Source organism: Panthera onca, chromosome D4 (genome assembly GCF_046562875.1).
Source record: "Panthera onca isolate mPanOnc1 chromosome D4, mPanOnc1 haplotype 2, whole genome shotgun sequence".
Lineage (NCBI taxonomy): Eukaryota > Metazoa > Chordata > Mammalia > Carnivora > Felidae > Panthera > Panthera onca.
In genome coordinates, this window is record NC_138351.1 from 25,134,429 (window position 1) to 25,161,713 (window position 27,285).

At 43.0% G+C, this 27,285-nt stretch overlaps 1 protein-coding gene across 2 annotated transcripts in view; it reads right to left on the reverse strand.

Annotated features, from left to right (window-relative positions):
- The window catches only part of FRMD3 (FERM domain containing 3), a 310,403-nt gene that overhangs the window by 49,393 nt on the left and 233,725 nt on the right, over positions 1-27,285 (reverse strand). For both annotated transcript variants that reach the window (XM_060609959.3, XM_060609958.3), the window contains exons 11-13: positions 23,925-23,999; positions 23,308-23,376; positions 15,368-15,492 (exon numbers count right to left, since the gene is read on the reverse strand). In XM_060609959.3, the coding sequence (XP_060465942.1) occupies positions 15,368-15,492; positions 23,308-23,376; positions 23,925-23,999 (269 nt within the window). The remainder of the gene's footprint in view (positions 1-15,367; positions 15,493-23,307; positions 23,377-23,924; positions 24,000-27,285) is intronic.

The following is a 27,285-nucleotide window of genomic DNA, read 5'->3' on the forward strand; positions in this document are numbered from 1 at the left end:
AGTAAATGTTTATCCAATGAATGAAGGAAAGAAGGAAGGAACGTACTCCGGCCCTCTCTCTCTTTATCCAATACCCTCCCCACCACCAGAGAACCCTCACTAAGGCCGTGTCCTGTGCTCACTCAGAAAGGGAAGTCTGGCACCCACGTAAGTCAGGCCACGGGGCTGCCACCGAACATGTCAGTGGGAGTGACGCAGCACCTGCCATGCAGCTTGGCAAAGGTCTAGCCAGTGCTTGGGTGACTCACCCCGGTTTGCCAGCGTGAAAGACCAAAAGCATGTAAAAAGGCGTGTCACCACCGTAACTAGAGCACATAGATCTCACATCTATTTTAGGAATCTGGGGTTTTGGCATGAACTGGGTTTTCAGAGTTTCAAAATCATGCCCTGCCTTTTCTTCTTTGTAGACTCATCTGGAAGATCTACAGCAGTTGTAACTGGACCTATTGGGTGGGGGGAGGAAATATGTGCCTACTTATGAATAAATGCATATTTATTTATAAATTAGACACATATATAGCTGTCTTCATATATTATGTCCCATATAAAAGTCACACAAATAGAAACTTTATAAGAAGGTGATAAAAGTGAAATACCAACAGAAGTCTGAATAGTTTCTTTCTCCGCCCCAGCGGGCCGTTGTACACAGCCACTGCCCATGCACCCCGCTCTGGAAGCCATGTCTCTAGGACCTCAATTCACCATTAGCCAAACCAAGCAAGAGGCTGCACCCCACTGTAGATGGCATTGGACATGCATCCTAATGGACACCCCAACATCCAGCCTGCGCCCACTGACCACAGCCTCCTTTTCCTTTGCTTTTGTTTCACATTTATTACTGCTTGGTAAAATCCGGAAACTTCTGAAATTATAAAATCAACTTAGGCCATGTTACTCTTACTACTCACTGAACTTTATACTGCTATCTTTCTCTCTTTAACTGTGGTAACATATACCCTTCCTGCAGACACTAAAAATGTTAATACAGTCAAAACTTTAAAAATTATTTTTTTAATTTTTTAACGTTTATTTTTAAGAGAGAGCATGAGGTGGGGGAGGGGAAGAGAGAGACAGAGACACAGAATCCAGGCTCCAAGCTGTCAGCAGAGAGCCCGACATGGGGCTCAAACTCACGAACCACGAGATCATGACCTGAGCTGAAGTCAGACACTTAACTGACTGAGCCATCCAGGCGCCCCTAAAAATTGTTTAAAAATAAAACAGTCAGAGCCTCTTTTCTGAACCCTGCCCGTACTGCCCATAATATTGCCACAGACCTACCATTACAGGTCTACCTACAGGAATGGATGCAGCCTAACACTTTTTTTTCTACAAAATTCTGAGTCTTAACAGAAGAGCAGGGAGGGGGGAGATTCTGTGAGATCCTGCCTCAACCTAAGCCTGGGTATCACAAAGAACATTTATTTAACACTGCTAACCCACTAACAACAACACTAGAAAACAGAACCCCATGCTGATTCTGGAATGCATCTAAAATTCAGACAATTACAGCCTCTGCTTCCTAATGACGATGGTTTAGTAATATTTTCACTTTTCCCCTCCTGCGGTTTCTTAGGGACATGATGGGAGTATTTACTTGTGTAAGTGCCAAGCCACATTTCTCTCCATCACACACCACGCTCTGGCTGTCACAACTACTCACACTTAAACTCTCCCCTGGCTCATATCCCAACCCTCAGGGGCCGTGACCGGATTACTTCATGGGACACTTGACTGACATATTTTTTTCCCACCCCAGCTGAGTCCTTTAAAGCAATTAATTATTACTACTTAAGTACAGCAGCAAAGTGCCCACTGGAGCAGGAGCTGGGATTTGGGAAATTCTGTACCGAGTGGCTTTCACTAATGAAACAAAGATCCTTAACACAGTAATGAGCAAATGAGTAATTAGAACTTGGCCCGAAGTGAGCCATTCCTTATTTAACAAATTCGACTTTAAAATCAGAATATGATTCCCAGAAGGCAACAAGCTTCCTGCTCAAAGTCTGGGGTTTCCCCTGCAACCAGGTTCTACTAAGAATTCTGCTGGGTGTGACACACACTCTGACCATGCCTTTCCCGGTAGGGTGACACTCTCCAGTGTGCTGGAGATTTCTGAGCAGTTACTGGGGCCTGGCATACTGTGACTGAAAGCCAAAGGCTCGAACCCCCCAGCTGTACAGCCGCTCTTCTCACTGAATCACAGATTCCTTATACTTACAGAAGTCACCTCTTTTGATAATTCATTTGATAGAATTTAAAAAGAAATGCAGTCCTTTGGTTACTGATTCTGTTTTAGCAAAAAAAAAAAAAAAAAAAAAAAAGCCAAGCCATCTTAGATGTGTTCGATGCCATCTAAGATCCCTGGCCCAGGAATTTGATAACCAGGACCTTACCCAGCTAGCGACTTTGGGCAAACTATCTCCCCTCTCTGGGCTTTCTCATTTGTAGGATACCAAGGGGATGGGGGGAGTGCTAGATCAGGGATTGCCAAACTTCCTCTGAGGGCCCAGATAGTAAATTTGAGGCTTTGCAGGCCAAGAGGTAAAATCAAGGCTATTATGTAGGTATTTATATGATCATCTGAAATGTAACCATTTGCTCCTGGGCCAAGAAAAAAAAAATAAGCAGTAGGCCAGCCATAGGCCATAGTTTGCTGATATCTGTGATAGACCATCGTCTACCTCCAAAAGCTGTGAAAAACATTCCTGTCCCCAAGTTCCCATTTACACTGTAAAAGACGTCAAGCCATATCTTAGAATTTGGCCTTGATATTAAGCAAAAGAATCGAGTTTAGAGCTAGAAAGTATTTGAGTGGTATTCAAGGCCACTCTTATTACCTTATAGACCAGAAAAATGAGGCTCCAGAAAGTGGAGCATCTTGTCGATGGTCACCTACCTGCCTGGTGGAGGTGGCAAGACCAGAGTTCGTACTTCCCCATTTGTCTAAGGCATCAATGCAGAAACAGAGCAGCTACCTGAATCGGTGCTATATTTACACTGAGGAATACGGTATTGTGTAAAATAAAATTTATGGGAATTAGCCAACTATAGACCTGAGATGATGCACACTGTTGGCATCTTGTGATGCAAAATATAAAATCCTTGCAAGATAAAACACACGTAAATCACATCAGAAACAAAGCATTTAGCTTCCTTACAGCAGGGTAAATGCTTAAAATTTCAAAGATCTCCTTCAAGTGAGCAAAACTCTTAGGAGTGCTTGAGTAGTCAGTAGATACCAGAAACTAAAGTTCCCGAGATGAAACAAACCCCAGAGAAAGGCACACAAAGGGAAGGTGAAAAGCTTTTAAGAGCTCACAAATGTGAATTTGCAGAGCTTGCTCAAGGCCTTTATCTCGTCCCCTGAGTGGTTCTTGGCATCTCTACCCCAGCGGAGTGGCTGACACAAGCTGTGGTTCTTTCTTCCAGAGCTCAATAGACGTGATAACAGATTCTGAATTTTGACTTTGCTAATCCACTACCGCAGTTATAAATACACCCAGAAGCTGTCCTCTGCTCTGGGAAGGCGACTAGCTCCTACAGAAGCAGGTGTGGCTGCCATATGCCTATCAGCAGTGGGAAACTGTAGGTGCCACTGAATGAAAAAGTTCAAGAGAGCCCAAAGTTGCATAGTGCTGGAATGATGCTTGAAATAGCCCTTTCAGGAGTACCTTGTTATTCAGGATATTAGTCCATGTGTCTGCATTTGTGCTAAATATGTTCCCAATTCATTTATGATATATCTTCTTGCACTGATGGTTTCGACATTAAGCAAACAAAGCAGGAATTTCAAAAACTATGCGCATGAGATGATTGCGATGGCATTAAAATGCATTGGGAAGGAAACTGCTAACACATTAACATTGATTGTCTCTAGGAAGTGGGACAATCTGGGAGGTGATTTTTATCTGTTTTAGAACTTTGTAAATTTTCTAGATCATAATCAGTTTTATAATAAAAAATAAAAACAAACCCTACGGCAGGGATGAGTGCAATTAGAGCTGGTGCTAATTGATCTGCCGTCACCAAGTAGCAGCGACCACAGGGGGAAAGGTGGTTCCACAGAATTTATGAACAGCTCCTACTGTTTGCTGGAATACGGTATAAAAGAAATTTCAAAAAAGACCAGTGTGTCACTCCTAGTGCATATCCTGATATATGCTAAGCCAGGGGAAGAAATTACTTAACATAAGGGGGAAAATGGCAGGGAAGAAAGACACTGAAGCTATGAGAAGAGATTAAATCTGTCTGAGCCAGAGCCATGAAACCCCACAGAGGGAGAAAAGAAGGAGGAGAATTTTCATATCAGATCAGCAGGGAGGGGGCCAGACCCAGTGGAGAATGGAAGAAGGAATTCATAAGCAGCATACCCCTAGCAGCCTTGGGATGTGAGAGGCTTCACCGGTGATGTGACTGGTTCAGCTGTGTAGTGTAAGAGTGGCTTTGCCCGGTATGATGTTGAAAGATTAGCACGTGGGGTGGAATGGATAAAAAAAACAAGACCCATCTGTATGTGCCTATAAGAGGTTCACCTCAGATCTGATGACACATTCACACTGAAAAGTGAAGGGATGGAAAAACATTTACCATGCAAATGAAAATGAAACAAAGCTGAGGTAGCAATACTTACTTAGATCAGACAAAATAGCCTTTAAAACAAAGACTGTATAAGAGACAAGGACATTACATAATGATAAAGGGATCAATCCAACAAGAGAATATAACAATTGTAAATACCTATGCACATAATACTGGAACACCCAAATATATAAAACAAATATTAACAGACTTAAAGAGAGAAATTTATGATAACATAATAATAGTAAGGGACTTTTAATACTCCACTTACATCAATGGGTAGATTATCCAGGCAGAAAATCATTAAGTGTCTTTAAATGACACATTAGACCAAATGGACATAACATACATACAGAACATTCCATCCAAAAACAAAAGAAAACACATTCTTTCCATGTGCACATGGAACATTCTCCACAAGAGATCACATGTAGGCCACAAAACAAGTCTCAATAAATTTAAGAATATTGAAATAATACCACACATCTTTTCTGACCATAATGAAACTAGAAATCAATGAGAAGAAAGAAAACTGGAAAAAGCACAAACATGTGGAGGCTAAACAACATGACACTAAACCACCAGTAGGTCAACAAAGAAATCAAAGAAGAAATCACAAAGTGCTTGGAGATAAATGAAAATGAAAACACAACAGTCCAAATTTTGGAAATGCAGTGAAAGCAGTTTTAGGAGGGAAATATGCAGTAATACAGGCCTACCTCAAGAAACAAGAAAAATCTCAAACAATCTAACTTTACACCTAAAGGAACTAGAAAAAGAACAAACAAGCCCAAGGTGAGTAGCAGGAAGGATATAATAAAGATAGAGAATAAGCAAATGAAATAGAGACTAAAAAACAATAGAAAAGGTCAACGACACCAAGGGCTGGTTCTTTGAAAAGATACACAAAGTTGATAAATCTTTATCCAGACTTATCAAGGAAAAAAGAGAAAGGACCCAAATAAATAAAATTAGAAACAAAGGAGAAGTAACAACTGACACCACAGAAATATGAAGGATTATAAGAGAATACTGCAAAAAATTTATATGCCAACAAATTGGACAACCTAAAAGATATGGATAAATTCCTAGAAACATACAGACTTCCAAAACTGAATCAGAAAGGAACAGAAGATCTGAACAGACTGATTACTAATAATGGTATTTAATTGGTAATCAAAAAACTACCAAAAAATAGAAGTCCAGGACCAGATGGATTCAGAGGTGAATTCTATAAAACACTGAAGGAAGAGTTTATACCTATTCTCCTGAAATTATTCAAAAAATAGAAGATAAAGGGAAGCTTCCAGATATACTCTGTAAGGCCAGTATTAACCTGATACAAAAACCAAACAAAGATAACACACACACAAAAAATTATAGGCTGATATCCCTGATGAACACAGATATAAAAATCTTCAATGTCATATTAGCAAACCACATTTAACAACACTTAAAAGGGTCATTCACCATGATCAAATGGGATTTATTCTGGGGATGCAAGGACGGTTTCAATGACTCCAAATCAATCAATATGATATCCTACATTAAGAAAATGAAGGATCAAAATCATATGATCATCTCAATAGATGCCAGAAAAAGCATTTGACAAAATTCAACATCCATTCATGATAAAAAATACTTTTGACAAAGTGGGTTTAGAGGGAATATACCTCAACATAATAAAGGCTATAAATTACAAACCCACAACTAACATCATACTCAATGGGGAAAACTGAGATCTATTCCTCTAAGATCACCAACAAGACAAGCATGTTCACTCTTGCCACTTTTATTCAACAAAGTACTGGAAGTCCTAGCCACAGCAATCAGACAAGAAATAAAATGCATCTATATCGGGGCGCCTGGGTGGCTCAGTCGGTTAAGCGTCCGACTTCAGCTCAGGTCACGATTTCGTGGTCCGTGAGTTCAAGCCCCGCGTCGGGCTCTGGGTTGATGGCTCAGAGCCTGGAGCCTGCTTCCGATTCTGTGTCTCCCTCTCTCTCTGCCCCTCCCCCGTTCATGCTCTGTCTCTGTCTCAAAAATAAATAAACGTTTAAAAAAAATGCATCTATATTGGTAAAGAAGTTATACTGTTACTATTTGCAGATGACATGCTACGAACAGAAAAGCATAAAGACTCCACCAAAAACTACTAAAAGTAATAAATGAATTCAGTAAAGTTGCAGAATACAAAATTAATATGAAGAAACTGGGTATTAATCAGTACTAATTGGGTACTAATAGCAAAGTAGAAGAGAAATTAAGAAAACGATCATAGTTACAACTACACCAAAAAGGAAAAACATACGTAAAAATCAATTTAACCAAAGAGGTGATAAATCTATACCCTAAAAACTATAAAACACTAATGAAAGAAACTGAAGATGACACAAGAAAATGGAAAGATATTCCATGCTCATGACTTAGAAGAATTAAAATTGTTCAAATGTCCCCTTCTACCGAAAGCAATCTACAGATTCAATGCAATCCTTATCAGAATACCAACAGCATTTTTTATAGAACTAGAACAAATAATACTAAATAATAATAAGTATTTCTGAAGCAACCTTGAGAAAGAAGAACAAAGCTGGGGTTATCACAATCCCGGGTTTTAAGATGTACTACAAAGTTGCTGTAATCAAAACAGCATGGTACTGGCATAAAAATAGTCACATAGTTCAATAGAATAGAATAGAGACCCCAGAAATAAACTCATGATTATGGTCAACTAATCTATGGCAAAGGAGACAAGAATATACAATTAGAAAAAGAGTCTCTTCAACAAATGGTATTGGGAAAAGTGGTCAGCTACGTGTTAAGGAATGAAAATGGACCACATTCTTTTACCATACACAAAAATAAACTCAAAATGGATTAAAGACCTAAATGTCTTTAGGTCTGAAAGACCTGAAACCATAAAAATCCTTGAAGAGAGCACAGGCAGTAATTTCCCTGACATCAGCAATAAGGCAAGCAAAAGCAAAATAAACACACACAAGCAGGGACACACACAGACAAAAGTAAAAATAAACTATTGGAACTACATCAAAATAAAAAGCTTCTGCACAGTGAAGGAAGCAATCAACAAAAGGAGAAGGCAATCTACTGAAGGGTAGAAGATATTTACAAATGATCTATCTGATGAAAGGTTGGTATCTAAAATGTATAAAAAACTTACACAACTCAACACCCTCCCCCAAAAAACAATCCAATTAAAAAATGGACAGAGGACCTGAATAGACATTTTTCCAAAGAAAACATCCAGATAGCCAACAGGTACATGAAAAGAACTCAACATCACTAATCATCAAGAAAATGCAAATCAAAACCACAATGAGATATCACTTTACACCTGTCAGAGTGGCTAAATTCAAAAAAACAAGAAATAACAAACATTGGTGAGGATGTAAAGAAAAAGGAACTCTTGTAAACTGTTGGTGGGAATGTAAATTGGTGCAGCCACTATGGAAAACAGTATGGAAGTTCCTCAAAAAAATTAAAAGTAGATATATTATATGATTCAGTAACTCCACTACTGGGTATTTACCAAGGAGAAACAAAAATGCTAATTTGAGAAAATGCACCCCTATGTTTATTTTTTTAACTATTTATTTTTGACAGAGAGAGAGAGAGAGAGAAAGAGAGAGAGCACACACAAATGGGGGAGGGGCAGAAAGAGAGGGAGACAGAGGACCCAAAGCAGGCTCTGTGCTGACAGCAGAAAGCCCGACACAGGGCTCGAACCCATGAACCATGAGATCATGACCTGAGCCGAAGTCAGACACTTAACCAACTGAGCCACCCAGGTGCCCCTATATCCCTATGTTTATTGCAGCATTATTTTTAATATCCAATAATAATAAAAATATTATTTTTAATATGGAAATGAGCTAAGTGTCCACTGATGAATGGATAAGGAAGATGTGGGGCATGTGTGTGTGTGTGTGTGTGTGTGTGTGTGTGTGGGTATGGGTGTGGGGGTGTGTGTGGGTGTGATGGAATACTATGCAGCCATAAAAAGGATGGGATTGTGCCATTTGCAACAACACGGATGGACCTAGAGGGTATTATGCTAAGTTAAATAAATCAGACTGAGAGGCACGAATACCATAGGACTTCTCCCCTATGTGGAATCCAAAAATAAATAAATAAATAAATAAATAAATAGAGAAATAAATAAATAAATAAATAAATAAACAAACAAACAAACAAACAACAAAAAGCAGAATCAGACCTATAAATACAGAGAACTGATGGTTGCCAGAGGGTTGGGGGAAGTATGGGCAAAATAGATGAGGGGGAGTGGGAGATACAGGCTTCCAGTTAGAAAGGAATAAGTCAGGGAATAAAAGGCACAGCATAAGGTCATGGTAATGTAATAGCATTGCACAGTGACAGATGGAAGCAACATCTGTGGTGAGCACAGCATATGCATAGACTTGTCGAGTCACTATGCTGTACACCTGAAACTAATGTAACATTGTGTGTCAGCTATATTCAAATAAAAATAAAAGAAAGACCCTAAGATGGGAAAATGCAGTAGGTCGCAAAGGGCACCTGCTCTGTGCTGGGCTGAAGGGAGTGGGGTCAAGAGTACAGCATGCTTGATGATAAGGACAATATGCCTTTTAAATGCTTGGAATGCCTTCACAGATTCACAGACTTCCTAGAATTTCAATGGCATCATTGTAAGCAATCTATGGTTGGGGCTGAACCCTGTAAACAACCCTTTAAATTGTAACACTGTAAACACCCCTCCACACACAGAGCCACATCCATGACACATGCATGCACTCGAACACACATGCACAAACACACACAGACATTTACAGGGACACACACACACAAAAAGATAAATGGTGGCATGGAAGAGCTAGTATTACCACTCTCCTTAATTTCTATCTATGCTTTGGTGTAGATCTATTCTCAACCATATGCAAATGCAGCTTCAAGCCACCCTCAATCCAACCACCTTGCCATCCTGAAGACACTCCTTTATAGAAATTCCCGTGTTGCCACTGTGCTTTTGTTTTGCCAGGGGGAGGGTATCAAACACTTTCAACTCTTATTTAGTTCTTTCTACCAAGGGAAGAAAGCATGCTTCCCTGCCTGTTCATTTATGCCAGCCTGCACCACTGCTCTCGTAGGTAAGAATGATTTTCACTGGGTGTCAGTAATTGCCAGCTACCAAGTCCTGCAAGAATGTTATTCACCTTCTCTACCATAATCCAGCATTTCTATAACAAAAAGTACACTCCACAAATAAAACACACAAGCATTTTGCTGTCCACACTATGGAGACCCTACTCCATATTGAGCGTGATTTTATTCATATTAATGACTCCTTAAAATGTCATTTTTACCCAGAACAATTCCTACTTACAATTTTTTCTTCTCCTGAAATTTTCAGAAGCTCTACAGGGCACTTTTCAAATGGTTTGCCATTCCCATAGAAAGTTTTCCATATAGCACTCATCTACTTGGATCCTGTATCTGAGCAACTTTGGGGTAGCAGTGAAAACTTTCCTATTGCCTAGTGGTGCCTAGGAACTGGTTTTGTTTTGTCTCTTCCCAGATACAGCCAACTTCAGAGCTAATCCTCCAGCTGTCATAGGAATGACTGGGGTCACACGTTTTCCCAAAGCGCCACCAGGCTAATCTGGGCAATAATGCTTTCCACAGCTGTCTTTGAGAAACATGAAATTCTAGGAAGAATAAAAAGAGCTTGTCAGACAAATGAGTGGTTATAACCCCAGAGAGTCATGATGGCAGCACAGATGCCACCACCATGGCACCCATGTGAGACAAGGTGCCAGGACCTTCCCAGGACCTCACAGACATGGTGCCTCCGAGGGTCAGGGTTAAGAACTTCTTTCTTCTCCCAACCCAGTTTTTAAAAAATTCCTAACCAGACAACTCCTGTAACAGAATTCAGGCTGCCAGCCTTGACCTGTTCATGGATCCAGTTCCAAAATGTGTGATTTGAAACTCCACCGAATCAGAATCTGAACCACTCTACGGAGTCAGGGAATAGTGAGGTCCACTCTCCACACCATGTTTGAAGCTCAGCAAAGCAATGCATAGTATGTAACTCTCTCAATGCCTCCAATATCCAAATGGAATCATTTTTGCCATGGACTCCCAGTGTGATACTGACACGTCACTTAAGCCTTCCTATGCCTCTACGGTCTCATCATTAAAGAGGCTGAACTGTTCACTCTGAGTCTCAAAAACAAGGGCAGAACCTGGACAGGAGTCCATGGGTTGCTCACCTGCCATGTAAGCAGTGACCCCGTGTTGACAACTCTACCACATGACTAGCGTGGATGCACTGCCTCCTCCCTAGTCCCACTCTCTCTGCCTCAGTTCAGCCCTTGTTTATCTATTTTCTGGGCTTTTGCTATGGTTCCTGTGTGGTCTCTGTGCCTCCAAACCTGAGATTCTCAACCAGGGAGCATATGTGTTCCCCCTGGAAATCTGACAAAACCTGGAAACATTTTTGGTTGTTGAGATAGGTGGGATACAACAGGCATCTACTGGGTAAAAGCAAAGGATGCTGCTAACCAGCCTACAATGTTCAGGACAGTGCCCAACAAAAAATTACCCAGATTAAAAGGTCAATGGTGCTGATGTTTGAAAAACTCTGCTTCGGCCATACCTGCCTCTAATCTGTCCTCTCTACACCACAAATGATATAAAACACAATTCCAATCAGGTCATTCCCACACCTGAAATCCTCCAGGGTCTTCCAAATGCCCTCAGATTAAAGTCGAAGCTCTCCAGGCAAGTCATAGAGACCCTCATGATCTGATCCTTTCTTAACTTTCTAACCTGCCTTTCACTTTATCCCCTGATCTTTCTTCCCCAAAGCAATCAATGCAGCCAGACCAGATCACTCACAATTCCCTCTGCCTGTCAGTCTCACCCACCCCATTCCTTGGCCTACCAATTTTATGTCAGACACTCTAATTGGACTAGAAGGGAACAAGGCACTCTCCAGGTAGTTTGAGGCACTGATCTCTCATGAGGCATGTAGAAAAGTGAGTGCACTTTCAATCTGCAGAGGCAGAACCTACTCGTCACCTCTGTGATTCTGCTTCAGATTCCCCAACAGGCTGTGAGCCTTCAGGAAGACAGTGTCTTCATCTTTATAGGCTACAGTAACCTGCACATGCTAAGTGTGGTCTACCAGTTGTATCTGTTGTATTTATCATAGATGCTGCATTTAGGAATGAATGAATTCCTAGCTTCTTTCAATTTGGCTGATGCTCAGGCATAAAAAGCACTGAACTATCAAAATACAAAGATGAAACTAAATTAATCACACTGTATATGCCAAGAAAGTCCATTCACAAAGGTGGAAACATCTTTGTTTAAAGCTGTGTTCTCTGCGTCTCTTCTCTTTATATACCAGAGAAATACAAATCTGTCAAATAAGTATTTATCCCTATGGATTGTCTAAATCCCATTGCCTGATACTCAAAGACAAGATACCCAGAGCAGAATCAGACTCTAAAATAGTAACTGAGAAATAATGGTATCAAGAACACAGAACTAGGTTCACTGTGAGGAATCATAACTTTGAATTTCATGGTACCTAAAATGATTTTGCTTTCTTTCTCTAGATTGAGAAGGTCATTCCATCTACTGGACATTTAACAATACTGTCATTTTTACTTCTCTTCCTTTTAAGTTGATTCTATATCCTGGAGATTGATAGGGTTTGCCTGAGCTTCAAAATCCAGATGTCTCATAAGGAGACTGTCTAATAAAAAAGTTTTTATTAGACATTTATAGAGTCATTTTGGACTTTTATTTTTTTTTAAATTTTTTCTAACGTTTATTTATTTTTGAGACAGAGAGAGAGAGACAGAGCATGAACGGGGGAGGGGCAGAGAGAGAGGGAGACACAGAATCGGAAGCAGGCTCCAGGCTCTGGGCCATCAGCCCAGAGCCCGACGCAGGGCTCGAACTCACGGACCACGAGATCATGACCTGAGCTGAAGTCGGACGCTTAACCGACTGAGCCACCCAGGCGCCCCTCATTTTGGACTTTTAAAGAGAGCAACCTATCAGTTTGACTTTATAGCTGGTGAAAGAACTTAAGATTCTTCTTTAAAATAACTGGAAAAAATTGAAAAAGTAGCTTATGGATTCTTATCACACATCATGTACATTTGTATTTTTATTGCAGTTAATTGTAATGTATGTGTCTCTTGTCCACAGTGTTCACGTTAAAGACAAGGTTAGGATTTAGCAGTGGAACCTCCTTATGGAAAATGGAGCAAAATGGAGGTTTTTAATTGAATGGGGGCAGAGGATCCAGGGTAAAGCTTTCCCAGCTCCTTATTATATCCTTGGAGAGACTCCTGGGGCCACAGCGGCCTGACTTCCATATTCCTGATGGAACCTTTATTCCCATCTAGGTTTCCATCTTTGTAGACAAGGCAGTCAAAACTCCAGGCTTGGATTGTTCCTTTTCCCTTCCTCTTCCCCATTCAACTTTGGAATAATCATGACCTCCAGCAAAAGCGATTTCCAGGTATGTGAGAGTGTAGGGGTCCAGGGCAAGCCGCCCAAATGTACTACGGTGCATATTAATTACTTTGAATTGAAGTTACTTGGAAAAAAAAAAAAACAGTGCAAGGACACTCAGACCCTCCTCTGTCCCCCAGAAAGCAGGAAACACATCTCCCATATGAAAAATACCTTCCCTGAATTGGAAAATAAAACAACATCCTTATCACCAGAGACAGGGACTTTGGAGCCAAGAAAGCTATAGAAAAAAACCCTGTTATTTTTTTCCAAACTACTACAACCTCAGCCTAAATTCTGCTTAGAATTCCCTGCTAATTAAAGCTCCCAAACACCTGTTTTCTTTATCCTATCAATACCTCACAGATTTATTATCTCTTTGTCTAAAATGTATATACAGGGGCGCCTGGGTGACTCAGTCAGTTAAGCATCCGACTTGAGCTCAGGTCATGATCTTATGGTTGGTGAGTTCAAGCCCCACCTTGGGCTCTCTGCTGTCAGCAAAGAGTCTGCTTTGGACCCTCTATCTCCCTCTCTCTCTGCTCCTCCCCCGCTGGCTTCCTCTCTCTCTCTCTCTCTCTCTCTCCCCCTCTCAAAAATAAACATTTAAAAATTAATAAATAAAACGTATACAAAGTGCCTCTCCTGATCACTTATTTAGGTCTCAACTTCATTTTGGGGCCTCTGTGCATATGTAATAAAACTTCAGGGTTTTTTTCTCCCATTAATTTGTCTTACATAAATTAAATCTTAGCCCAGCTGAAAGACCTTGAAGGGGAAGAATTTTTCCTTCTCTACAAGAGGAATCCCAGAAGAACATCACTGGTGATCAGGAGTGAAAGCTGCTTTTATTTCACTTGAAAACCATACGAAAACAGAGAGGGTGCTGGAAAATGTAGACAAGCACCATGGACTGAGAGATCCTTGGACTGAGAGAACTCATTTAGCATGGAACTTCCAGAGTTAGTTAAGACAGAGTACAGGCCATTATTATAACAAAGACATTCTCCTTATCATCATCTTGTGGCTCAGCTGGGTCCCCTAAGGCCCCATCCTTCCTACTTTGCGTGCTTTCCTTCCACTCATGGAATCTGGGGCCATCCAGTTATCCGGTTCTCCTTCTCACCATTAAACTTGCTTACAGGTAAAAGATTTACTAAAATTATTTACACTTCAGTGTCAAGTAGCCACTGCTACCTCTCCCAAGAGTATTTGCATCCCAAGCCACACTCTTATTACAGGCAGAAGAGTTTTCCCCTATGGACAGAATCCTTGAAATGAAGCTGCAGGTAAAGGTGATCTTTTGGGGACAGAGAGACCTGCTCTCTTGAAGCTGCTCAATATCCTAATTTTAAATGATAAAACCCAAGCCACTTAATGTTAGGGAAAAGCATGTTATGTTTGTGTTCAAGTTTCCAGTAACTTTATTTTGTGTGTATTTGAAAATACACTGAAATTAGCATGTAAGATTTGCCTCACCAGGTGTCTACAGCAAGCAGTGTGGGGAGATTCTTCTCTGAAGTAAGTAAAGTCCTTAAAACCAAAAAATTTAAAAAAAGAGAAAAAATAAAAAGCCTAGACACACACATATTATAGTCCTTAAAAATACAACTTTTGAGTTGAAGTGGACCATACATATTTTAGCTTGTATCAAAACTATCAGAGAAAGGCCTACGGAAAAGCGAATATAAGCATGAAGAAATATTGAGGCAGAACAGAATGACCAATATAGAGACACTTATGGAGATTTCTTTACAACCATTAATTTGATTACGATTATAATAAAAACTTACCATCCAGGAAAACTTTGTACAGTGATGGAAATGTTCTTGGTCTGACCTTTCCAAGATGGTGGCCATTAGCCACATGCGGCTATACTACTCATTGGAAATGCAGCTAATGTGCCTAGAACTGAATTTTTAATTTTTAATTTTAACAAATTTAAACAGGTTTCAAACAGCCACACATTGCTACTGGCTACCATGCTGGAGAGTGGGGGTCTAACACCATTACTGCTTTAACACATAATTTTTAGGAATACTTTGTATCTGTGAACTTTCTCTGGGAGAAACTAATAAGACTCTCAATATAATGCAGACTTCCAGCTGCAATCAGTTTATTTACTAGAAACAATTCATGACTCACTCCATCCCCTACCCTAACCATTGCCCAGGTATCCAGGATGGGTGCCTTCTCATCCCTTCAGGGTAAGGCTGCAATGCCAGCTTCCGGAAGGAAGGGTACTTACCCTCGCCCAATGGAAGCTCCTCTTCCTGCTCACTGGGGGAAGGCAGCAGGGGCTGCAGGGGCTCCATGTTAATGATGAGCTGTTTGTTCAAAGAGTGGGAACTTCGGCTCTGAGTAATGTTGGCTCTGAAAACAGACACACGCCAGGGTGTTGGTTTCTGTTGCAAACACCAGACCCTCCATCTCAGTCAGCTACCAAGGTTGGGAACTGTCTCTGGACTCACACAATGGATTAGGCCAGTGGTAAAGGCAACATAACACTTAGGATGCACCAAACTTTTTAACCTTAAGGTCCTGACAAAATGTCCTTGTGTTCTAATGCAACACAGTGACTGAAAATGTACTTCCCCATATGTTACCAGATTTGGGCATGCAAGGTGACAGCATGGGCATTGATAAAGACATGGGAGGCAGGTGTCACTGAACTAGATATGCAGAAAAGTAAATGAAGGTGGGGACTTCTGGGTGGCTCAGTTGGTTCAGCATCTGAGTCTTGGTTTCAGCTCAGGTCATGATCTCACAGTTTTGTGGGTTCAAGCCCCACATTGGATTCTGCACTGACAGTGTGAAGCTTTCTTGGGATTCTCTCTCTCTCTCTCCCTCTCCATCTCCCTCACTTGTGCTGTCATTCTCAAAAATGAATAAATTTTAAAAATTTTTTAAAAAAGAAAAGCGAATGAAAGGCATGGCTCAAAGTAATTTAACAACCACCAAAAAAAAACAAAAATGAAGGCAGAACCCTGCCAGACAGACGGTACAGGAGTTCTACGGCTTTAAGCAACCTTGCTGTTGCTGGATGTCTAACATTTAATATCAGTGTTTAATACTCCCATTTGAATTCACACCCCTCTCATCAGCCAGGCACAGAAGCTCTTTTTTCATTTTGAAAGGAGCAGACATGCGTCATTGACTGCAATGGGCAGCAGATGGCAAAGAAAATGTACAAGTGTCTTGTCAAGACTACTGGCTGATAGCAGGAAGCCCGTCTACACTGCCTGCTGCAGGGAGACCAGCTGTCTTCCCTGTCATACAGGGAAATGGGGCATCTCTGGTGGGGCATCACCTTTCCCTCCTCATGTTTCCTCTCCAAACCAAAAGCCACCCATCTTCAAAGATGATATCAAATGTCTCCTACCTCTTGATGCCCCCTTGGATGGCTCTCACAACACATATTCATTCATATTCTCATTCTCTCTCTCTCTCTCTCTCCCACACACACACACTGTTCTCCCTTCTTTCACATCTCATGGCACTTGCCACTTCTGTCTCTCTGTAATTATTGGTGTGTACTAATCAGCCCCACCTTGACAAGTGCCTTAAGGTCAGAGACAGATCTAACCATCCTGGTGTGCCTTACAGCGCCTCCCGAGGCATCTTACTAAGGGCTGTTCACGTTGGAAACTGGTGTAAATTGAATGCAATCCTGGCTTGACATAAGCTGCCATTTCAGACTGGCATGGGTGTTCCCCGGCTGGTAAGGGGACTGCCTTATAACTCAGGCATTTCTATTTGGCACAGGACAGGAAAGGAGAAGAATCTAGCAGCATCTAGAGTAAAAAGCCCTCCACAGCTGTCACTGGCTGGAAAAATAAAATTATGAGGACTTACTTAACCATGGAGTCCTGTCCTTCATTATTTCACTCTACAATCACTTATTCTGCAGTTGATATATATGTAGTGGATGGTCTGCCGCATTCTGGTGAGCCATGGTCCTTGCCTTATGTAACTCACTCTTTAGAACTATGATTTTCAAACATTTTAACTGAGACCCACATTAAGAAATATAACTTAGGGGTGCCTGGTGGCTCAGTCAGTTGAGTGTCCGACTTGGGGTCAGGTCATGATCTCATGGTTTGTGAGCTCGAGCCCCACATTAGGCTTGCTGCTATCAGAGTAAGCCCGCTTCGGATCCTCTGTCCCTGTCTCTCTCTGCACCTCCCCCATTCATTTTCTCTCTCTCTCTCTCTCTCTAAAAAATGAGTAAACATTAAAAAAAGAAATATCTTTTATATCATTTTTCTGTACACACTCACAGAGAGACATACAGGTAAAGTGAGTGTTTCGTGCAACAATAGTAACTAACTCTTGTTACGTTTGATTCACTTTTTCTCCCCCATTCTATTTCATTTTCTTTAAAGTGCTGGTCTGTTTTCATTTCATGACTCATCAATGCGCTACAGCCACAGTTGGAAAAATATGTATCTCATGGTCGAGACTGATGGCCAAGGATTCCCCGGGAACATTAAGGAGGGACACCTGACCCTGCGGTGGCTGAGGGGAGAGCCAGGAAGGACCTCCCAGGGGAAGAGATGCCTGCGGCACATCCCAGCAAGCATGGTGGGATTGACAGGGCAAGAAGTGAAAACAGGGATTCCTTGCAGGGAGAAGGAAAGAAGGAAAGAGTAACAAGGGATATTAAAATCTACCATGAGCAGTTCCATCTTTTATTGTGATGGGTCCTCAGATTTTGAGCTTTCATGGGATTTCCTCTGACCCTGTGGCCTTCGAAACTCTGATTCTGGCTCTGCGAAGCACCTATTGCCATGTTTGTGTGGACCATGAAGCTTTCTGACCTCAGAAAAGCCCATTCCCCATTGTTGCACAAACTCTGAATTGCTCTGCCCACCTCTGACCACCCACGCCGGCTGACTGGCAGCATTTCCATCCCCCAGAAATTACCACATATCATCAAGAAGGACCTGTAGCGAGTACAGAGGGCTCCACAGCAGCCCCCCTCCCAACATTCTTCAGTTGAAGTTGTAAAGCATCCTGCCACCTGCCACCTGCCCCCTACCAACACTGTAATGTCTGGGCAATTGCCTGGGACAGATTGAAGTCACTGAGAGTGACCTCACAGGTGTGAGCCTGTAGGGCACTGGCTGCTCAGGAGGATGCTGACTCAGGGCCCATACTCACAGGCTTCTGCTGCCAAACTGTAGTGGAGTCCTATGGCCAGGGTCAGGGGGGTTAGGGTCTGTCTGCTACAGTTGATTACAACCCTGAGACTCTCCAGTTCTATGATTCAGAGAGGAATACTGCCTCCGCGATAAGTGCAAAACTCAGATAAACCCAAAGGTGGGCACAACTAGAGGTCTCCCTAGAGCACAAAGAATCCAGGGCTCCAGACCATGGTGCTGGGCAGTAGGGCAGCTAGAGGGTTAGCTTAAGCAAAATTAGAATCAAAATGCATGTCTCCCACCCTTTGTTTCCCAACTCTTGTAGACTATGGGCTACCTTTTTATACCTCTCTTCTTGCAACATTTTGGAAGGTGCCAACTGATCCTGGTTTCATTTAAAGCAAGAGCCCTAGGGGCACCTGGATGGCTCCAGTCGGTTAAGTGTCTGGCTTCAGCTCAGGTCATGTTCTCACAGTTCATGAGTTCGAGCTCCGCATCAGGCTCTGCACTAACAGTGTGGTGCCTACTTGGGATTTTCTCTGTGCCCCTCCTCCACTTATTCTCTCTCTCTCTCTCTCTCTCAATTAATTAATTAATTAATTTAAAAGAAAATAAAGCAAGAGTCTGCCAGCATAGTTATACTAATAATGAATATAATACCAGAATTTGATGGCCCCTTTTATAGTTTACAGAACAGTTTTATTTATTTTTTTAACATTTATTTTTTGAGAGACAGAGTGAGACAGAGCACAAGTAGGGAACGGGCAGAGAGAGGGGGGGACACAGAATGTGAAGCAGGCTCTACGCTCTGAGCTGTCAGCACAGAGCCCGACACGGGGGCTCGAACTCATGGACCATGAGATCATGACCTGAGCCAAAGTTGGCCGCCCAACCCACTGAGCCACCAGGCACCCCTACAAAGCAGTTTTATACACTTTACCATACTTGTTTTCCTCAGTGTACCTGTAAGACAGGCAAGAAAAGTACCATATTCACAGATGAGGACACTGAGACCTGGTGAACTTATCGAACTTGACTAAAGACACTTAGACATGCAGACTCAGATGACCTGATCCCCAGTCGAGAGGTTCTGCTGTGCTCTGCACTGCCTTTCTGCACCTTCTGCATGATTTATCCTACAATGCCCCAGAGAGGACTCTGTTCACTACTGCTAATGTCCTGCTCTCTGGCTAAATGAGGTTCTGCTGTGTCGGGCAGTCTTCTAGAACATACGCCAATATCCCAGTCAGTTCCCACCCTACCCTCCCACTTGATCTCCTGATGCAACAGTTTCTCTGGCTAGAGTCTCCCCAAGCCAGCTAAGGGTCTGTACCATGTTTCCCATTCTCAGAATCCACCCGTCAACGGGTTCTGCAAAATGCCTGACCCCCTTTGCAGCCCACTCATGTGTGTACTTAGTACAGAACAGTTTTCCAATGAAACGATCACTAGGAATTCTATTGAGGTAGAAAGGTTTCTTTGGAAGCTGCAAGTATATTCTAAGATTGGCTTCAAAAACTGATGGCATAAACTCAAGCAACTAACATAAGGTTCGTGGAATCTTCCAGCAGTTCTTGTGGTGGAGGAAGTGGTGTTGGCCTGTCACCAAAACTCCATCTGAAAAAGCTTTAATGAGGACACATCTGTCAAATTCTAGCTGCCCATCTTTGGAGGAGAGACAAGAATAATAACATCACCAATTCATGTGTGTATGGCACTTTCTAATTTTTAAAGCACTTTATTTTAATGCCCATAACAAAGCCTAGATGTTGGGCAAAGTAATATTCTGAATCTCATTTTATAGATGAGTAAAGTGATGATCAGAGAAGTTAAGAGACTTACCCAAGACCACACAGCTTGTAAGCAATACAACCAAGATGAGATCCCGTTCATGACCCCTAGACAGGTGCTCATTTCAGGTCCAAATGCTGCCTCTATGTGTCCCCTGGTGGTGGCTACTATGCCCAGGTGGCTCACACTTCCTTCTGCCTCACTGGGCCCCTGACATGGATGGGTGATTCTCACCAAGTAATCAGCCCAGGAGAGCTTTGCTTGGGGATCTTACCATCAGCAAAGATCAGTGAGCTATCATGAGAGTTAGCTTTCTCTCTTTTTTTTTTTTTTTTTGAAAAAAACCAAAAAAATCCCAAGACAGTGTCCTCAGTCTGTCTCTGCTGCCTCTCTCTAAACACACACACATCAGCAAAAGGAGTAGTCCATGAACTTGTCATTCTTTGAAGAGTACAATCTCAGGTGTGAGGGAAGACAACCAAATGAAGGCTTACTGTCACCATTCTAACTAAAGGAGTGGGCATCTCTGAACACAGCCAGAGAAAGAATTCATTACTATACTCTCACTTTTGACAGCCACATCAAAGAAGCCAAAATAATTCAAAAATAATTGTTTAAGAGAAACAATTTCCTACCATGCAAATGGCTACTAGGAAGAAATGAGAAGTTGCTACTGAGAGTGGTATATCTCCATGGCTCCGATCACACTATTGCCTCCCAGGAGGCCAAGGTCCCCAGAGCAGCACCTTGGACAGATCTCAGGTCTCAGAAAATTGCAGGCATGCCATTGTCACCCCACACTCCTGGTTCATACATTCATTCAACAAATATGCGTTGACCTCTACTGTGAGCCAAGTGCTGTCTGTGTTAGGTGCTGGGTGATACGTAGATGACCAAAACAGACACAAGCCTTTTCCTCCCACATCTTGCTTTGTAACATTACTTTAAACAAATTCCTCCCTGTATTGTCAGAGATTCGAGAGACACTGCCAAAGCTGAGGACCAGAGATGGGTCCTGAGGATGTGAGCTCAACAGACTTTCACATACACATAAAAGGGGTCAGTGTAAGGGAAATAAATAGCATGTAAACCAGTATCTCAAGGGCCTATAGGTCCTTGTTTGCAGTAACATCCTGGGGGATTTTAGAAGATTCCAGAAAAGGGAAACTATAAATTGACTGATGCTTCATTTCCATCTCCCCTGGTGGTTCAGTCCACTACAGGAAAAGATTCTCACTGTGGTCACTCTGCTCCCTTCACTCCTACATCCTGGCTATTCAAAGTGTGGTCCATGAACCAGCCACATGGCCATCACCTAGGACTCAATGGAAATGCCAGATTCATGAATGAGAATTTGACTTTAACAAGATCCATAGGTGATTCCTGTCAAAGTTAAGGCTTGAGAAGCCATGATGTAGGAATCCTTGATTTCCATAAGTAATGCAAACATCAACTGAAAAGAGAAATTTTTTTTTCAAATTATTTCTGATCTCATTACCCAGCTATATATGGTAACTATGGGATTCTTGGAAAGTCTTAAGTATTTGGAATATGTCTCTCTGAAAGTACCTTGTTAAAAACAGTTTCCTTCTTCGTGTTTGTGCTATCAAGAGAACTCCCCGGCATCAAGTATTTCTTCTTCTTCTTTTTTTTTTTTTTTAAGATCAAACACTCATACTTCAAGCTACAAGAACAAAACCCAAGCTGAGCCCCTGGGGTGGTTCTGCCTCCCAGCTTCTAAGAGAATGCCAGAGGTTTCTTGGGCAGAGGCGGGAGGGGGGGCAAATGCTACAAAGAAAATAATGTGGGCTTAGGTATGTCACAAAAAAAATTTATGACCTTAGATAAATCATTTAACTTCTCCAAGACTCAAGTTTCCTTGTCTATAAAATAGAAGCATCAAATTAGGTGATGCTTAAGGTCATTTCTGGCCCAAAGAATCTAGAAAAGTTCAAATAATACATTTTATCATTTCCTCTTTTTCACTTCTGCTTCACTGAGTAACCATAATTTGCAGTAGAGGAGGGAATATACAGACTATTTTAAAATAAATACAAATAAAAGACTAGTGTTGTCAATGGGTAGGCTGTAAGACTTGCTCAGTTTTGTGCTAAGGTGCTCCCAGCCAAGGTGTCCCCGGCTTCCCTAGCCTGAGAGCTTTCTCCTGCTTCTCAAAGCAGGGAAGACCACTTCTGCTGACATGCCCATGACAGCTTCCCACTGAGTCACCCAAACCAGGAATGAATCATTCTCTGCACACGTCTGCATGGGATCTTGTGCCAACTGTAGTTCTGCTCCCCTGCGTGGGAGAGAAGTGCTATCTGGAGGCCCGTGCCAGGCTGGCTCAGCCACACTTCCAAGAGACCAGCAACCCAGGGAATAAGGCAAGAGGCAGCCAGCTCACTGGGTCATGCTGGAAATAGAGGAGACTGGGCAAATCTGAGGATAATCCCTTATGCTCCTCCAAGCAGGCTCCTTGGAGCCTCCTCCAAGTCTGAAGAGGGGGAAGGAACAGGTGCCAACCAGTATGTAGGAATCTCCTGAAAAACATAACCTAGGATGACCTTGCCTTCAAAATGGGGAGTGTCGTGGTGAAAATGTCCAGCTTTGTGTATTTAGCATGTTTGAGGCTTCGTGTGCAATGGTTCGTGTACCATGGTGGTATGAAGTCCAACATGACCAAGAGAATATTTAATTCCTAAGAATCGGAGATATTACCACATCAATGAAGATACATACCCTTGAACTGCTAATCACTAAGTTCCTCATTTCTGTGAGTGACCTTTGGGGGTAAGGAGCCCTAGGAGAGATGAGCACCCTTGCCTTCCTCATGTGAAATAGCCTAGAAGTTGGGCCAATGGGGACTGGCCGTGTCTGGTGAACAGAGGCAGGAACAGAGAGCAGCTCTAAGAGGACAGGTCGGCAGACTCAGCCAGGAGGTGACAGTGCTGTGCCTCACACACACCGGTCATGTTGGCTCCGGGCCCAATCAAGCCGACGACTCCCCACAGAGCAAGGAACTCAGAACAGCATCAAGCTGTACCCACACTGTGGGCCTGTCAAGTCTGCCCCCGAGAGGCTGCCAGGATGATGAGGGTATTGTGCCTGGAACAAAATGTGCCCAACAGGACACCGGCACAGGCAGCTGGTACCCTTATGCCCTTTCCTGTTATAGAGGAATTGGCAAAGCAAGCTTTGAAATCCTTTTGTCCATCCCAGAAGCCTCTCAGAGCCCTGAGGGCCACCCACTCACCTGTGCACCTCCGGAGGCTCCCTCTGGATTTTGGAGCTGGCCTCCACCACCTCTTTGGCAACTTTACCACTGCAAAAGACAAACACAATGTCTGTGCACAGACACTCAGAGCAGAAGGGGAGGGGTGTGCACATGTGTTTGTTTTTTTTAACTTCCCTACAGTCGGATCCACTCTAGAAATCCATGCTTTTTTTTTCCCTCTACAAGAGAAGTTACTATGGAATTTGAGGGGGCCCCATGAGTGTAAGACATGAGTAGAGTGTAAAGGAAGAACCAAAACAGGGGGATAAGTCAAAGCGCCCTGATTTACAAGCAAAATATTCAAAAAGTAAATGGCTGGGGCGCCTGGGTGGCTCAGTCGGTTAAGCGTCCGACTTCGGCTCAGGTCATGATCTCGCGGTCCGTGGGTTTGAGCCCCGCGTCGAGCTCTGTGCTGACAACTCAGAGCCTGGAGCCTCTTTCAGATTCTGTGTCTCCCTCTTTCTCTGACCCTCCCCTGTTCATGCTCTCTCTCTGTCTCAAAAATAAATAAATGTTTAAAAAATTAAAAAAAAAAAAAAAAGTAAATGGCTGCTTCCTCCCCAACCCATCACCAATATGGAACTATGGGTACCCACCTATATCGAAATCTACTTCCTTTGAAAAATATCTTGCTGCTTGACACAGTCTTGATCTGACTGGATTTCGCATACCTTTGAAAAGAAGTGAAACAGAAGTGGTAGTGATATTGGCAAATCCAAGTGAGACATGCTATAAAGTGCAGTACTTGGGTATTTTGGACTATAAGAAATGCATGCTGTTGGATGATTCAGCACGTGCACACAGGCACACACACCTGAAAGAGAAGTTCCACCAAAAGACAGTTACTTTCACTATGGGTATTGTACTCTGTTATCTCTCTTCATTCTTTCTAAATGCTAGTGATGGCCCATATATGGTTTCATAATCCATTATTGGATCATGACCTGCAGACCGGACCAGGTAATACTGATGAGCCAAAGGGCAGGGCTAGGTGGGTGATGGGGATTAAGGAGGGCACTTGTTGGGAGGAGCACTGGGTGTTGTATGTAAGTGATGAATCACTGAATTCTATCCTGAAACCAATATTGCACGTATGTGAACTAAAATTTAAATTAAAAAAAAAAAAAAGGAGGGGATTCTTTCCCAATTTCCAGTGGAAAGATATGGAGAAGACGCATTATGTCTCATGGTGTCAAGTTCCCGGTTGCCAGGGCACTTTCTTGCCTGTGCCTGAACCAAAGCTACAACAGAAAACAGCTTCCCAGTGATACAGGTCACTCGCCATGTCACAAAGAACCCACCTACTGTGTACTGCCTGAAAGACGACCCAAGGGCCTATGTCACCGTGGAAATGGTCACTGGCTTGAATATTCTCCGGTTAAGTCACCATGACCCAGTGCCCTTTAAAAGAACCCAGGCTGGTAGATGACTAAGATACACGCGGAACAAGAAGCCCAACCAAGCACTAATTCAGCAGCTCTGAGAACACCGTAAACACACGTGTAAACACGAACAAAACCACAGCATTCTGGAAAACGATGAGAACATGGGCTGCCCGGAGGCCACACACAGGGCACTAAATTGCCATGACAGCTAAACTGCCTCTCCATCAATCACTTTAAGCCTCATGCAACTAAACCCAAATTAGAAAGAATGGTCTGCAAGAGTTCAGGACCACTTAAAACACTGAGAGTCACAAAATCTTACTAGAAAAACCACACAGAACAATATGCTGTATAGAATTGTTCTATATATAGAACAATATATAGAATATATTGAATATGTTATATATAGATATACATAAATAGAATATGCTGAATATATATAGAATATATAGATATAGATCTATCTATATCTATCTATATCTATCTATATCTATCTATATCTATCTATATCTATCTATATCTATCTATCTATCTATCTATAATATGCTGAGCAAAGACCTGCACATAGCCAGGGCTGTGGTTAGAAGTCTCCCCATGCAGGCAGTGATCCCCACCCCCGGGCATCTTGAAGCCTTCATTCATCTGTTCAGCAATTATTAACCAAATGACTAGCCTGCTCCACACACCCTACGCTAAGAAAAGATACATGATCTCTGCATTCAGCTGTACGGTCTAGAAGGGAAATGGATATTAATCTAGAAACGAGGCACATAAGCGAATAACTGTAAAGTACAAGCGGTGGTGGGGCCATGAAGGAAATGATGCAATGAGAGCACAGGATGGAGAGATTAATCCAGTCTGGGGGCAGGGGTTGGAGCTGAGATCCAGGGGTGGGAAGGTATTAACCAGGCAAGTGGCGGGCAGTGTTCTGGGTGGAAGGCTCAGCAGGCACAAAGCCCTGAGCCTGAGCACTGAAGAACTAAAAAGATTTGATGTGCATTTCCCCTGTTGTCATTATTACTGTTATTATAAACCCACTCCCACATACATATATTTTTTCCCCTAATTTAGCAGGACCTGACCTTAAGCTGTCGTCATTAAGGATTTTGGCCTTCCTCCTCAGGACAATGGAAAGCCACAGTAACACTTTTACAAAGGAGCCCTTTCTCCCTTCCACCTCTGCCAACAGCCTGAGCCAATAGGGAAGGGTGCTGGGGACAAATGAGGAGCAGAGATGGGAGGGGAAGGGGTGAAATCCTGGGGAGGGCGATTCCACGTCAAGGCAGGGCCTGGAGAAGACCGTGTGGGAGCCCTGAGGAGCATATGAGACCCACACCGGGGAGCTCCCCACACCCGGGACAGGCAGTGTGGGCTGCTGGCCACAGCCAGGTTCTAGGAGGATACAAATCCCCAGCAACTGTGCTGACATGGGACAGAGTCCCACGGCACCCTCCTCCCCCTGTGAGGACATGCCTGCTCCTGCTCCGGACATACCTGCCCCCGCCACACACACACACACACACACACACACACACACACACAGCCCCGAGGAGCTGTGAGCCTGACACATTACCTACAGGAGCCTAAGAAAAGGCTTCATGTCTTTCTCCCCATTTTCTCTACAGGGTGTTGCTCCCCCAGCCTCAGAGGCAGGGGGGCCGAGAAACTTTTAAAGACGCTTCTGCTTTTAGAATGTTTCTTATTGTTGTTCTAGGTTCTAAGGATCCTTGGGGCAAGGCAGTCGGCTAAGAAGGTTAAGAACCTTAAATGGAGTTTTTAACCCCTGAAACTAATGAAACATCATGTCCACTATACTTCAAAAAAACATTAATTAACGGGGCACCTTGGTAGCTCAGTCAGTTGAGCACCTGAGTCTTGATTTTGGGGCCCAAGTCAGGATGCCAGGGTCATGGGATGGAGTCCCCCATCGGGTTCCACACTGAGCATGGAGCCCGCTTAAGATTCTCTCTCTCCTTCCGCCCCTCTCCCCTTCTCACACGCTCTCACTCACAAAAAAATAAATAAAACATTAAGAAAGAAAAAGCTTTGGGGCGCCTGGGTGGTTCAGTTGGTTAAGCCTCCGACTTCGGCTCAGGTCATGATCTCACGGTTTGTGAGTTCAAGCCCCGCGTCAGGCTCTGCGCTGACAGCTCGGAGCCTGGAGCCTGCTTTGGATTCTGTGTCTCCCCCTCTCCCTCTGCCCTTCCTCTGCCTGTGCGCGCTCTCTCTCTCTCTCTTAAAAATAAACATTTTTAAAAAAAGAAAAGAAAGAGGAACGCAGCTCTGTGCCCAGTTTCTAGAAGATACCAGAAGCTCAAAGGGGTGTGGCAAGCCCAGCAGTTCCAGGGAGCCTCTCGTGGGGAGGGGGAGGGGTGGCTCTGCTTTTCACTGGTTCGGCCTCAGCTGCTCTTGCAGGCCCTAGGAGGAGGCCGCTGCTGTCTCACGCCAGAGCAGCCTCTTGGTGGGAGGCCTCAGAGCTACTCCGCATCCACACAAGCCCTCAAGAGAAACAGGTCAGAAGACACATTTCACAGAGAAAGTGAAGAGCTGCCTGCTCAGGATGTGAGGAGTG